This window comes from Coregonus clupeaformis, unplaced genomic scaffold (assembly GCF_020615455.1).
Source record: "Coregonus clupeaformis isolate EN_2021a unplaced genomic scaffold, ASM2061545v1 scaf0025, whole genome shotgun sequence".
Lineage (NCBI taxonomy): Eukaryota > Metazoa > Chordata > Actinopteri > Salmoniformes > Salmonidae > Coregonus > Coregonus clupeaformis.
Genome location: NW_025533480.1, coordinates 456,345 through 472,231, shown reverse-complemented (window position 1 = coordinate 472,231; position 15,887 = coordinate 456,345). Strand labels below are relative to the sequence as shown.

Sequence of the window (15,887 nt, the reverse complement as noted above, 5' to 3'; positions counted from 1 at the left end):
TGAGTGAGTGAGTGAAACAAGTAAGTAATAAAGAGAGAGGGAGATGAGCGAGATAAATGAGAGCGAACGAGAGATAGAAAGGGATGTAAACGAACATATTCACACTGACTCTACCCTGTGTTGTGTGTACAGAGCTGTTTTAAAGTCATTCATAATCTACTTAGCATTGTCTTTTAGTGATGGATGGAATGATATCGTGGTATATAAATCCTTTAAACTGCTGTTAAGGTACAGTGTTTATATGACCAAGTGTCGCTATTAATTGATCACAGGAAAGGAGATACTGTTTATACTGTGTTCATGAAAGTTCCCGAACTTTGTGTGGTTCTAAAACTGAGAGGTCTGTTTAATGTTCTTGAGTGTGGATGTTGTGTGTGCGTGCTGACAGTTTCCTCCTTTAAAGGAACGTTGTATTCCTTTATGCAAATGCATTTGCTGATCAGGGGAACACATACTCTACCTTTTAAGTTGTTGGCCTTTTTTAAATACGTTTTTTTCCCTGGTTCTTTACAAGACACTACCCACACGTGGGCAAGTTGCCATCTAGAAACCAACTAATCATGTTGCTAAAACACTATCTACAGAACTGCATGTCTGAAATGGCACCCTATTCCCTTTATAGTACACTTCTTTTGACTAGTAAAAAGTAGTGCACTGTATAGGGAATAGGGTGCCATTTTGGACTCCCACAGAGTCAAATCTCTCTATTTGTGGCACCTTTTATTTGTGTAAAAGTACAAATATATTTGTTACACATACATTTTCTTTGATTTAGAGAACAAGGAGGCATTTGTCACTGTTATTGAATTATGTGGAACATTTCCGTAGAGCTTGATTTGACTATTTTGATACCGTCTTGGTTGGTTCTTACCTCAGAAATCACACTGTTTTTATGACAAAGGTAAATATTGCCAGAATATTTGCAGTAAATCTTCATATTTAAAAGGACTTGGCCAAACTGTCTTCTCACATGTATATAACAACTTAATTATACTGCGGGAGGGCAGGGTAGGGAGAGATAGCGATATTATTATTATTAGTAGTATTTTTGTCTAATTCCCATTTTCTACCAATACAGAATCCTCCACACTGCTTGTTTGTTGTAAGACAGGTGTTATGTCAGCTTTTAGCAAATGTTTGTTTGTGTGTAGAGTAGTGTTGCAAAATTCTGGTAATTTTACCAAAATTCCCAGGTTTTCCAGAAATCAAGTTAAATATTCCGGGAATCAGGAGGGAATACGCAGGGAATCCGGATCCTCTAACCAGGATTTCGTGATTACTGGAATTTTGCAATCCTGCTGGAGTGTTGTGTGAACGCGGTATTGAAAATAATACTTGCGAATTCTATTTTTGTTATGTTGGTTGTACCAAATTGTTTCCCAAAACTGAATTTCTGATATTTTAAACTAACATTACTGTTACAATGTCTACATATTAAAAACACCATCCTGTCAAATTGAAATGTTTGATTTAATATACAGGACCAGGCAAAAGTTTGGACACACCTACTCATTCCAGGGTTTTTCTTTATTTTTACTATTTTCTACATTGTAGAATAAAAGTGAAGACATCAAAACGATGAAATAACACATGGAATCATGTAGTAACCAAAAAAAGTGTTAAACAAATGAAAATATATTTTATATTTGAGATTCTTCAAAGTAGCTACCCTTTGCCTTGATGACAGCTTTGCACACTCATGGCATTCTCTCAAGCAGCTTCATGGGGTAGTCACCTGGAATGCATTTCAATTAACAGGTGTGCCTTGTTAAAAGTTAATTTGTGGAATTTCTTTCCTTAATGCGTTTGAGCCAATCAGTTGTTTTGTGACAAGGTAGGGGTGGTATACAGAAGACAGCCCTATTTGGTAAAAGACCAAGTCCATATTATGGCAAGAACAGCTCAAATAAGCAAAGAGAAACGACAGTCCATCATTACTTTAAGACATGAAAGTCAGTCAATCTGGAACATTTCAATAACTTTGAACGTTTCTTCAAGTGCAGTCGCAAAAAACATCAAGCGCTATGATGAAACTGGCTCTCATGAGGACCGCCACAGGAAAGGAAGACCCAGAGTTACCTCTGCTGCAGAGGATAAGTTCATTAGAGTTAACTGCACCTCATATTGCACTGTTCAGAGGAGACTGTGTGAATCAGGCCTTCATGGTCGAATTGCTGCAAAGAAACCACTACTAAAGGACACCAGTAAGAAGAAGAGACTTGCTTGGGCCAAGAAACACGAGCAATTAGACTGGTGGAAATCTGTCCTTTGATCTGATGAGTCCAAATTTGAGATTTTTGGTTCCAACCGCCGTGTAGGTGAACGGATTAACTCCGCATGTGTGGTTCCCACCGTGAAGTATGGAGGAGGAGGTGTGATGGTGTGGGGGTGCTTTGCTGGTGACACTGTCTGATTTATTTAGAATTCAAGGCACACTTAACCAGCATGGCTACCACAGCATTCTGCAGTGATACGCCATCCCATCTGGTTTGCGCTTAGTGGGACTATCATTTGTTTTTCAACAGGGCAATGACTCAAAACACACCTCCAGGCTGTGTAAGGGCTATTTGACCAAGGAGAGTGATGGAGTGCTGCATCAGATGATCTGGCCTCCACAATCACCCGACCTCAACCCAATTGAGATGGTTTGGGATGAGTTGGACCGCAGGATGAAGGAAAAGCAGCCAACAAGTGCATGCTGAGCACTTGTTGGCTGCTAGAGCGCAATGAGCCAAGTAAAGCCTGGGATCAAACCCAGGTCTGTATTGACACCTCAAGCACTGCAATGCAGTGCCTTAGACCACTGCGCCACTCAGGAGGCCCTTGATTTACAAGGGAATCTATACCCTTCTCTAGCTGCTGTCAAATCATTATAATATGGTTTCCTCAATGCACTAGCATGTAATTAAATAATTTTGATCTCACATGTTGAAGAACTAATTTATGTGTGAATCTTTGAATAAAAAACAATTTATTGTGTTCTGTTCTCTGTTTATTGGCGGGGTTCCTCCAATGGGCCCCTCATGATTGAGTTCCATAGACATCATATATTCATTCAAATATGTTTGTCATTGGTAAAGTCAGATCAGTAATCTGCACCAATATTTTTCTCTGAGTAGTACTGTACATACTGTACAATACAATTGAGGTCAGACTTCACTGCTTTTGACATATAGACCACTCTATATGCTTCTTCTGAACCGCTCAATGCCCTATATTATGTGAAGGAATTTAGAGAATTCTTGGTTTGGTGATTTTCTTTCAAGTCACATGACTAGAGCAGCAGAAACTTGCAACAAGAGACCGAAAGATTTTTCCAAACAGAGACCGAAGGTTCAGCAGCTTATTGGGAAGACAAGACAGTCATCTGCAGTCTTTGGGATAAGACATTCAACACGCGCAGTTGAGAGAACCGTTGCTTTCTATCATTGGTCTATCCTTTGTTTAGCCAATTTAGGATTTGTTAAGTAGACCTAATCCTGGTTGATTCAAATTGCAACTATCTACCGAGAGAGTATAAACTCATCTGTAAAGGCACGTTTTGACCGTTTTTCATCGTTCTTTTCAACAGTAGCCTCCGTTATTTGCGTAGGAGGGACAGGCATCACCAAAACGGAGCACACAAAGCCATTGCGCGCAGTACCACGTCATTCTGTTAAACTTATTGAAACTTGTTTGGTTACTTTCTAGCAACATATACTTAAACTTCATTCAGATAATATTTAGATAGGTGGGGAGTCGGGGGAGATGATGACAGGATTTCGACTGAACTTGGCGCCTCTCAAGGAACCGCTGGGGTTCATCAAATTTGTTGAATGGGTAAGTAGGCTACACTGTCAGGAATCCTACTGGAGAAAGTCTGCAGCTCAACAGTTCTAATAGCCGAGGGATTTTTCACTCTAGTTCGGGGCTGTGGCCTGAGAAAATAAAAGAGAAAAGACATGTACTGTATATCACGCATTTTTGCATTTCAATCATATTGCATGTTGGAGCAAACCATACAAGCTTTCATCAGTTATTCATAAACTAATGTGTCACAGTTTTGTTTTATTTTGTCAGTCTCTTTCCTCCTGATTCTGCAATGACAAAATAATGATAGCCTACAGTATGACATTCATTCAACTCTCCATTTCATGCAGTCTGCTACAGTAGGGGCTAAGGGCTGGATCAGTTTGTACTGGCATGGTTTTGAAATGTCCCTGTACAAAACCCTGTGCCTGCCCTTCAAATGAAAGACAAGGTGTTATACATTAATTAGTCTCTCAGTAATAATTCACTTAAATATTACCCAGCATATACAATCATTATCTTGAAGGTAACTTGCAGTTTTTGGGTCAGGAAACTGTGCTCCTGACATAATCTGACACCTAGAAGAAAATGTTATTTTATTTGCACCCAATCAATCTGACAGGTTTTGCAGAACTTAAAAATCCATAAGAGTATATTGACGCACCCTATTGACTCAATCTAAGTAACATAATAAAAACTCCCCATCAAAATCAGTCCATTTAAACTAGAGATATCTGGGCTGCGTCTCAATCCACTGCATCCGCCGATGTCGGCGGTCCCCATCTGCAGTGGGAGGTGGCCGAGCTATGAGACATCCCGAAAATCTGTCTTCTCACATGTAGTGTCTGCATAACTCGGTCAAAGGAATCCTGTGTAGCTATGCAGGAGAAAATTAGGTTAACAATTCAGCTGTTCTCTCTCTCTCACTGTGCAAATCCTTCAAGATACAGGCTGCAGGCCAGACAGGCAGCAACACCCTAGTCATCTGACCATAGACTTTTACATAGCAGGCTGTTGTCTCTGTCTGTGCATTTTCAGTGCTCACTAGATGTTAATTGTTGTGGGATGGCACAAGTTGCTACAATGAGGTAGTCAGTCAACAGGAAGTTGACACACTGTGAAATGAGAACATCTGGAGAATGGAGAGAAAGAAGGGCCTCTCCGGAACCAAAATGGAGGCACAGCCATTAAGTATTTTTAAGTTCCCCCTAGACACTGATCTAAGGCCAGTCATGTGTTTCTTGTCCTATTAGTTACATTTGGATTCATAAAAGGTCAAGCTGATCCTAGATCTGGGCTTAGGGGCAACTTGTACCCGGAACTGATTCATTCTGAAGGTGCAGTTGAGGACTATTGGGCTCAACCCTCTGGATGTGTGTGTATGTATTATTAACCTCTAAATCCCTCTAGCCTACATCTAGAGAGAGAGAGAGAGCATCAACAGAGAACAACATAGCTTGCAGCAGAGAGAATGAAAAGAGGATCAAAACAGATCTTTATGTAGACCGTTAGATCCTTCTTGTTCTTGGCAGGCTTACTGTTGGGTGTGATGCTGAATGCATGCTCTTCAATTATTTCATTCCATTAATCAAAACAGCCCCCATAGCTGGTCTACTACAGTATATTACAGTATGTCCAATGTAAGCAATGTTTCCCCCTTCTCCCTGCTCAGGTAAAACTGTTTACATGATATATATCTCTCAATCTATCTCTCTCTCTGTTTTAAACAGCTGACAGCCATCTTTGCATTTGGGAGCTGTGGGGGGTATTCTGGCAGGAATATCGTGTCACTCTTCTGCAGCGAAGGAAGGAACGAGACGCTGAATGCTACTTTTAGCTATCCCTTCAGGTGGGTGTCTGTCAGTCCTCTCTCTGTGTGTTACTGTGGTTGATACCCCTACAACTATCAGACCCAACTGCAAATAAGACCCCTTTTGAAATATTTGAAATGCCTTGATGTGTTATCAGATATCCTGCTGGAACTGTGAAGGAAGTTGTTGTATGGATACCATCTGTAGGAGAATGTTCATGGTGGAGGAAACAACTTGACCCCATGACCTCAACTGATTATTTCCTAAATTAAACTGGATGAGTGTTTTCTTGTGCAGTGTAATGACTGGGGTTTATTCCAGGTGTAGTATGACACACAAACAGGAAGTAACCTGTACAGTGAAGATGTATCAGGTTAAACTAGATGACACAATGGATACTTTTTAATTGTCAACCAGGAAGATTTGCAGCTGAAATGTTGACAATATATAGTCTCCATCTATCCTCTTGTTATTGTCATTCTATATCCCCAGGGTATAAGTTGGTCCCATGTTTCATGAGCTGAAATAAAAGATCCCAGAAATTTTCAATGCACAAAAAGCTTATTTCTCTCAAAGTTTGTGCACAAATTTGTTTACATCCCTGTTAGTGAGCATTTCTCCTTTGCCAAGACAATCCATCCACCTGACAGGTTTGGCATATCAATAAGCTATTTAAACAGCATGATCATTACACAGGTGCACCTTGTGCTAAGGACAATAAAAGGCCACTCTAAAATGTGAAGTTTTGTCACACAACACAATGCCACATATGTTTCAAGTTTTGAGGGAGCGTGCAATTGGCATAATGACTGCAGGAATGTCCACCAGAGTTGTTGCCAGAGAATTGAATGTTAATTTCTCTACCATTAGCCGCCTCCAACATCGTTTTACAGAATTTGGCAGTACGTCCAACCGGCCTCACAACCGCAGACCACGTGTATGCCGTTGTGTGGGCGAGCGGTTTGCTGATGTCAACGTTGTGAACGGAGTGCCCCATGGTGGCGATGGGGTTATTGTATGGGCAGGCATAAGCTATGGATAACGAACACAATTGCCTTTTATCAATGGCAATTTTAATGCACAGAGATACCGTGACAAGATCCTGAGGCCCATTGTCGTGCCATTCATCCGCCACCATCACCTCATGTTTCAGCATGATAATGCAGGGCACCATGTCGTAAGCATCTGTACACAATTCTTGGAAACTGAAAATGTCCCAGTTTTTCCATGGCCTGCATACTCACCAGACATGTCACCTATTGAGCATGTTTGGGATGCTCTGGATTGACGTGTACAACAGCGTGTTCCAGTTTCCACCAATATCCATTAACTTCGCACAGCCATTGAGAGGAGTGGGACAACATTCCACAGGCCACAATCAACAGTCTGCGAAGGAGATGTGTAGCACTGCATGAGGCAAATTGTGGTCACACCAGATACTGTCTGGTTTTCTGATCCAAGCCCCTACCTTTTGTTAAAGGTATCTGTGACTGTATTCTCAGTCATGTGAAATCCATAGATTGGGGCCTAATGAATTTATTTCAATTGACTTATTTCCTTATGAACTGTAACTCAGTAAAATCTTTGAAATTGTTGCATGTTGCATTTATATTTTTGTTCAGTATATTTACAGTGTGACACTGATCTCTTACTGAAACACTCTGGAAAACTCTGCTATGTTAAGTATAGATTTACACTGAAGTGTAAAGCTGTGTTGTGTCCCCAGGTTAAACCTGGTTGCTCTAGTGGAGGGCAACACCACTCTGTGTAACCACTCTGTGCCCGTCACCCACCTGGTGGGAGACTCCGCCTCCTCGGCCCAGTTCTTTGTGGGCGTGGCCATCATCTGCTTCCTGTACTCTATGGTGGCGTTGCTGGTCTACCTGGGCTACATGCACGTGTACAAGGACTCCGACTTCGGCCCCATGTTTGTGAGTACTGGGAAAGTAAAAGGACAAAACCTAGATTGAGATCCTCATATGTGACTTGAAATTAATATGTAATTAATAATAATTAATATTTGATTTTGATTTATATGATTTATTTAAATGTCATACACCTACCGGTGCCCAGCCCACATGGGCTTATAAGACACTACTAAACACAGTACCATTTTCCTTGTGCTCAAAACAAAATAACATTTGACAAATTATACTCATAATTAACTCTACCTACATGTACATATTACCTCAATTACCTCGACTAACCTGTGCCCCCGCACATTGACTCTGTACCGGTACCCCCTGTATATAGCCTGTATATAGCCTCGCTGCTGTTATTTTACTGCTGCTCTTTAATTTTTTATTTATTTAACATACTTATCTATTTTTTACTTAACACTTATTTTTCTTAAAACTGCATTGTTGGTTAAGGGCTTGTAAGTAAGCATTTCACTGTAAGGTCTACACCTGTTGTATTCGGCACATGTGACAAATAAAATGTGATTTGATTTTAAGTACAGCTACACTACACAAACAGTACATTTCTCCTTCTCCTCTAGGCATTGTGAACAAACTGAGCAATCTCAAACACACCCTGTCTGAAACAAAATTCAAACCTCTGCTTGTCCCGTAACCAAAATACTTCAGGGTTATCACCAAAAATGTTACAAAAAAGAATGTCTCAGATCATCAAAGAACGTCTGAGATCATTATACAGAGGGCAATAAAACACTAAATGGATTTTGTTTTCGATTTCCCCAAGATCACACATTAGGCAAATTCTATTTTCTTCAGGCAATCTGTTAAATCTACCTGTCTCTATAGCCAGAGGGAGGGTGCCGGATCTGACGTGTGCACAAACGGACCTTTGGCTTTTTGTTAGGTTCAGGCGGACATATGGTTCAGGGGTGTAGTTCTCTTTGATGAGAGTTTACGTTCTAAGCAGGGGTTGGAACCAAAATTATTTTCCAATCGTTTCGTTCTGAACAGAACCATTTTTTATTTTGTTCCGTTCCACTGTTCCGACCAGCAAAATAAAGTTCTGAACCGGTTTGAACCCCCCAAAAAGTAAAGGTTTAAATCGTTCCTTTCTGTTCCTTTTTAAACCTCTGAAATCATTTTTTGTATACTGTATATATTTAGCTCGACATTAAATTATTTCACCAATGGATAGAGCAGCTTGCTATGGAGCAGGCAAGCTGCAGTATGTACATGCATTGGACAGACAAGTCTAGTGTAGGGTGCGAGATGCGACTGAAATTTTACAGGTGAGGAGAGCGCTGGGCATAAAGCGCTGGGCATCTTGTTGTTATGACATGCATTATCTGAATTAGGCCCACATAATTCTACCTAGGAGGAGTGGCATCTATGAAGGAACTATGAATGTCTTTGAACTTCAGAGAGTTGGCTTAACTAACGTTGGACCAGAGCTAGCCCTTGGGCCTCGTGTAGCTCAGTTGGTAGAGCATGGCGTTTGCAACGCCAGGGTTGTGGGTTCGATTCCCACGGGGGGCCAGTATGAAAAATGTATGCACTCACTCACTGTAGCGTCTGCTAAATGACCAAAAAAAATAAAAATAAATTCATGACTATCAGTTCCATTATAATGCCGCCTAGCGTGTTTGAGAGCTAGACCAGAGCTAACTAGCTAACAAGCTTGTGTGCGCAGAGCGGCACCAGAATTAAATCAAAAACACGTCTTACCTTTTTTTGGTTAATTAATCCAATTTGAAACGTGTATCCTTAACTAGCATTGAAAAAGTTAATCCATTCTTCTCTAATTAAAAATCTCTCTCTCCCTAATTTCTGAATCACGTGTGTAACTTCAGTAGCTACAGTAGACTATGCTTTGGAGGGAATGGAGGGGCAGGTAGCCTACACACACACACTGTGTCACGATCGTCTAAGGAAGCGGACCAAGGCGCAGCGTGTGAAACAAACATGACTTTATTTAATTAAAGTATCAAACAAAACACGACTCGTGAAGTCCACGGTTAACAATACCGACACGGAACAAAAACCCACAACACCCAAGGGAAAACATACAGTTTAAATATGGCTCCCAATCAGAGACAACCAGCAAACAGCTGACACTCGTTGCCTCTGATTGGGAGTCACATCGTCAAACATAGAATAAAACAAACTAGAATACCCAACATAGAAAATGAACACATAGAATGAACACACCCTGGCTCAACATATAGAGTCCCAGAGCCAGGGTGTGACAGTACCCCCCCCTAAAGGCGCCTCAACTAAACAAAACAGGGGAGGGCTGGGCGGGCCTACCTCCTCGGTGGCGGTTCTGGCTCCGGCCTTGACCAGCACCCTTCAATACACCCCCCAATGCGCCCCTGGTCCAGTCTGTCGACTCGCACCCCTGGCCTGGTGCGTGGAGGAGGAACGGGCCTTACCAGGCTGACGACGCGCACCCCTGGCCTGGTGCGTGGAGGAGGAATGGGCCTTACCAGGCTGACAACTCGCACCCCTGGCTTGGTGCGAGTGGCAGGAACAGGCCGGGTCGGGCTGGCGACCCGCACCGTAGGTTTGGTGCGAGTGGCAGGAACAGGCCGGACCGGGCTGGCGACGCACACCGTAGACTTGGTGCGGGTGGCAGGAACAGGCCGGACCGGGCTGGCGACGCACACCGTAGGCTTGGTGCGTGGAGCAGGGACAGGCCGGACCGGGCTGGCGACGCACACCGTAGGCTTGGTGCGTGGAGCAGGGACAGGCCGGGCTGGGCTGTCGACGCACACCGTAGGCTTGGTGCGTGGAGCAGGGACAGGCCGGGCTGGGCTGGCGACGCACACCGTAGGCTTGGTGCGTGGAGCGGGAACAGGCCGGGCTGGGCTGTCGACGCACACCGTAGGCTTGTTGCGTGGAGCAGGGACAGGCCGGGCTGGGCTGGCGACGCACACCGTAGGCTTGGTGCGTGGAGCAGGGACAGGCCGGGCTGGGCTGGCGACGCACACCGTAGGCTTGGTGCGTGGAGCGGGAACAGGCCGGGCTGGGCTGTCGACGCACACCGTAGGCTTGTTGCGTGGAGCGGGGACAGGCCGGGCTGGGCTGGCGACGCACACCGTAGGCTTGGTGCGTGGAGCAGGGACAGGCTGGGCTGGGCTGTCGACGCACACCGTAGGCTTGGTGCGTGGAGCAGGAACAGGCCGGACCGTACTGGGAACACACACCACTGGCTTTAAACGGGGATCAGGAACGGGCCGGACCGGACTGGCAATACACCTCAGTACCTCTCGCCGTGCCTCTACAACTTCCTTCCCTCCTCTCGCCAATGGCTCCCGTAACCCGGTGGCCTTCTCTCCTCGTCTCCTATTTCGCCCTGTGGCAGCCTCCTGCTGCCCAGTCGCCCATGCCGTGTGCCCCCCTAAAAATTATTGGGGGTGCCTCTCGTCCGTCCGACGATGGCACTGCTGACGCCGCTGCTCCTCTCTCGCCAGGGCCTTGATCCTACCCCAAGGTCCCTTGCCCCCGAGCATGTCCTCCCAGGACCACACTTTGCCCACCTGGGCCATCGCCAGCCTCTCCATCTCCTTTCCTGGCGCTTCCTCCCATGTCCAGTCTGCCTGCTCCTGGACACGCTGCTTGGTCCTTTTACGGTGGGTTTTTCTGTCACGATCGTCTAAGGAAGCGGACCAAGGCGCAGCGTGTGAAACAAACATGACTTTATTTAATTAAAGTATCAAACAAAACACGACTCGTGAAGTCCACGGTTAACAATACCGACACGGAACAAAAACCCACAACACCCAAGGGAAAACATACAGTTTAAATATGGCTCCCAATCAGAGACAACCAGCAAACAGCTGACACTCGTTGCCTCTGATTGGGAGTCACATCGTCAAACATAGAATAAAACAAACTAGAATACCCAACATAGAAAATGAACACATAGAATGAACACACCCTGGCTCAACATATAGAGTCCCAGAGCCAGGGTGTGACACACTGGCAAATATTTCCAGCTGGCAGGCAGGCAGACACTGAATTTCTGAGTGACAGAGTGAGGGCTTTGCATAGGCACTTTGTTGTGTTTTTTGTGGGACAAAAAAAAATGCCCAGAACGTTCCCATGCTTTTAAAATAATGGTTCTGTTCCGGAACAGTATTAGATCACTTTCGTTCTCGGTTCTGGTTCTGTTCCTCAAAAAATGTCATTATTTTACCGTTTTCTGTTCTGTTCCCTGAACCGGTACCAACCCCTGGTTCTAAGTTTAGGTTTAAACCAAATATCAGCTGCCCATTTTTCCTTGTGGATCAGAAAACGCTTGTCCTTGATGTTGTTAATACCACATGGTAATTTGTTCCTGAATATATACCGCAAATCAGTTTTGAATAGCAGAAGTCTCCCGTTTACATAAATAAAATGTGTCTATGTCCTGACCTCTGTTATTTTATGTCTGATGTATGTATGTTGCCTGTTTGTATATAATGTTTTCATTTTAATATGTTCACCTGCCTGGGGACTGCAGATGGAAATGAGCGATAAATGAAATCTGGTGCAACACATTATTTCTCAGTGATCTGAGACGTATGTTTTGTTGTACATCGTCCCTGTCCAAAAAAACACTATAAATAAATAGGCCTACACGTTTTAAGCCAATGTCTTGAGTTATTCATGCATATCTTCCAGTAGGATGTGAACAATTCATTTGGTGTGGTCCTACATCTGTTTATTCTGTCTTGATAACTCCTCTGGTCATTGTCACGCCAAGCAAGACATCACAAACCGATCAGGGATCAGGCTACAATTGAATGTACTTCCTTAACCATTTTAAACCTTGCTGAAACAAAGTGGTTCCATCTAAGTGATGATTATTTTGGTTCCCTCTCTCCCCCCAGGATTTTGGTCTGACAGCAGCGATTGCCTTCCTGTGGCTGGTGTGTTCCTCAGCATGGGCCAAGGGGCTGCAGAACGTGAAGGATGCCACCGGGACAGTGGGCATCACCTCCACACTGGCACTCTGCAAGGAGACTGACGTGGCCTGCGAGGTCACTGACTTCGCCAACATGCGCACCCTCAATGTCTCTGTGGTGAGTAACTCAACCGTTCTTTTATCTTCTTATAGATTATGCTTGTTAATCAGAACAAATCAAGTTCACATTCACTTGAATTACATGATAATTACATAGATTAAAAACAGATCAAATGTAACGTTTTCCTTTAGTTTTTCTGCACATCCAACAGAAATACTGTGTTTGCCATGCTCACTTCTGTTTGATCACATGGTCGCACTCTGAATAAAGCGATCTCTGCCTCTCTTCTCTAGGTGTTTGGGTACCTGAATCTGATCGTGTGGGCGGGCAACACCTGGTTTGTGTACAAGGAGACCCGCTGGCACTCTCAGAAGTACACTGCCCAGCAGGGGGCTGGGGCCGGGCGTGGACAACAAGTCCCTGCTGCTATCTAATAGTCTACTCCACTTCCAATGCCCAAAATAGCCCCATACACATCCTAAGTACTCCTGTAGCTCTGAGAGGATTGGATAGATACACTATAAGATTTAAGGTAATAGGCAGCTTCATCTTGCCTGCTGATTGTCTGGGTAGAAATGGGCCATATCTACACTGTGCCTTAATTATCAATATCTATGCTTTGTCGAATATATCTGTGCCTTCAATACCTGTCCCAATATTGGCCCATGCCTTTCTGTGCCTTAGCATGCCAATGCTTTCTCTCCTCGTGCCTTCTCTAACCTCTAAACCGGTGCCTTCTCTTACCAGTAAACCCCACGAACCCCTGGTACGTTCTCCTAAGCTGTGGTACAGACTCATTGACAGCATTTGTGCACTTTGACCTGCAACTATCTTTGTGCTGGGCATTTCTACCAAACCCTAACCTGGGATAGTTCAGATTCTTAAACAATGCGTCCTTTCACCTCATGGCCTAGAAGGAATCATGAACTGTCCTCACTTGCCTATTTTTGCCAAGTGTAGCAGTCTTGCTTCCGTCCCTCTCCTTGCCCCAACCTGGGCTCGAACCAGAGATCCTCTGAACACATCAACAACTGCCTCCCACGAAGCATCATTACCTAATGCTCCACAAAAGCCGCGATCCTTGCAGAGCAAGGGAAACAACTACTTCAAGGTCTCAGAGCAAGTGACGTCACCAATTGAAACGCTACTAGCGCGCACCGCTAACTAACTAGCCATTTCACACCATTTACACAAGGATCTCTGAACGTACCGCTGGCCTTATGCGTTCCCTTTATTTGTATTTTTTAAAACAATTTTAACGTTTGTGTCACTTGAAATTAAGTAGAACTTTCCAATCTTGATCTTGTATCTTTCAATCTCATCTTCTGTTGCGAAGACCGATTTTTTATTATGTTCTTTAGTGCTCCATGTTTTTTGTACTTTGTATTATGTTGTTTGTTGAACCACAGCCACTAAGAAATTGTGCACTGTCTGTGCATGTGCTGGCTTTATGTTTTGAAATCTCTTGTTTTTTTATGATGGCTTAAATAATGTTTTCAATTATTATTTCCTGTCATTACCTTTGCATTTCTGATCTATTTTCTGTTATTACCTTTGATACAATACAAGTGTAACTTGAAGTGCTTGTGTATGGAAGGCCAACGTTGAGTGTGTGTATGTGTGTTTGTAATGTCTGATATAGATACTGGTTATGCTACTGTCTTCCTCTTGTAATCATCAGATCAACTTTAGCTTTATGGAGGATTTTTATGTATCTGCCCCGTTATGGAGAGAGACAGAGCTGTCCTTTCCACAACATGCAAATTATGAACGTCTTCTTTCTTTGTGAATAAAAAACAATGAATTTCACAGTCTGTGTTTCCTTTTTTTTCATATAAAAGTAGAATGATCTCTCTCTCTGGTAATATTTACTTCATTTACAAGCCATACTGGGGAGGTTGCGGGAGATTTCTGACCCAAAGACTCCTGAAGACATAATACAGCTTTTGTTTCATGGTCTGTCCTGTGACCTCACTGTTTACTGTTTGTCTGGAGAACAAACAGTACATTATCTGGTGAAGCTGCTCCAGTGTGTCTGAGCTGATCCCAGACATCCTTAATGCATCATTCCGCCCTTCCTTAAAGTACTCATCTGACATGACTGGATAATTGAAATCTATGTGATCATTGCTTAGACCTACCAGACTGTCTTTGAGAGCAACAATTACTTCACGGAAGGGGAGGATGAAATTATGCAATATTATAGTAGCCTATTGGAACATGGCCCAAGTCTTCCTCTCAGTGGTGTCCTGCAGCTAGAGAACCACTGTTACATGCTCAGTCATATGGTCTGTGGTATGCCACAGTGACACATGCAGAAGGCATGGAGCCCTATTGGCTTTGGTTCCCGTTCCACAACAGCCTAATATCACTGATCTATTACTAATGTTATAACACAGTCTGTAAATATAACACAGGTTTGACCACTCATCCACACATTTCTCCAACAATCACTTGCTGAATGTTGTATGGGTACTGACTGTATGGATATTTTCACAAACATTGACATCACAATACCAATGTGCAGTGTGTAGTAGGCTACTGTCAGTCCATCATTGAGTGGAGACGCTATTTCCAATTCCAACCACAAGAGGTCAATGCTGGGTCATATTTTGTTGTTGTGCCATGGAGCTGAAGTGCTCTTGTACCAATTTTTATATGATTCCTATGGCAAATTTGTGATCAGCAAAAGTGACATTTGATATAATAATGTGGATGGGCAGCAAAGGGTATTTTGTTTGTGTAGTACAAAAGTGTCGAATATTCTTGTCTGTAGTACATAGGGCGGCGCACAATTGGCCCAGCGTCGTCCGGGTTTGGCCGGTGTAGGCCGTCATTGTAAATAAGAATTTGTTCTTAACTGACTTGCAATTTGAGAAAAACAACACACGTGTCATTTAGTATCAGAAAAACAAACGTTTGAACTTCAGAGGCGCACACACCCCTTTGCAACCTTTCAACTCCTTGCCGCCAGAGGCCGAGCGAAGACGGAACATACCGAAAATGACGTCAGGTGCGCCGCTCGTCTCGTTTAGTTTACTGCGAAGGAGAGGAAAAAAGCAAGCAACAAGAAGGAAGTGCAATGGCGACATTGGATCGCCAGCTACCAAATCCGGATACGTTCCTGTGCAAACCTTGGTCAACTTTTATCAGAGCAGCAAAATTACACTATTCTGACAGTAAGTGCACGTCAATGTTGTCATCCATTTGTATAAAAATGGCACGTGCGAACAGTGTTGTTGAACTGAGATTGAGTTAGCCAGCCGTGTCCTCCATGCATCTGTCAAAGCTGAAAGATAACTAAATATTAAGCTTGTTACCAAATTCATAACAAATCTATAAATCTCTCAGGTTTACAA

At 43.4% G+C, this 15,887-nt stretch overlaps 1 protein-coding gene across 1 annotated transcript; it reads left to right on the top strand.

Moving 5' to 3' along the window:
• Window positions 1-3,292: 3,292 nt before the first annotated feature.
• LOC121543661 (synaptophysin-like protein 1) lies at window positions 3,293-14,337 on the top strand. The gene is made up of 5 exons (XM_041853704.1): window positions 3,293-3,819; window positions 5,520-5,638; window positions 7,327-7,531; window positions 12,394-12,585; window positions 12,822-14,337. The coding sequence occupies exons 1-5, from the start codon at window positions 3,748-3,750 to the stop codon at window positions 12,960-12,962; spliced, it is 729 nt and encodes a 242-aa protein (XP_041709638.1). The 5' UTR covers window positions 3,293-3,747; the 3' UTR covers window positions 12,963-14,337.
• The last annotated feature ends 1,550 nt before the right edge of the window (window positions 14,338-15,887 follow it).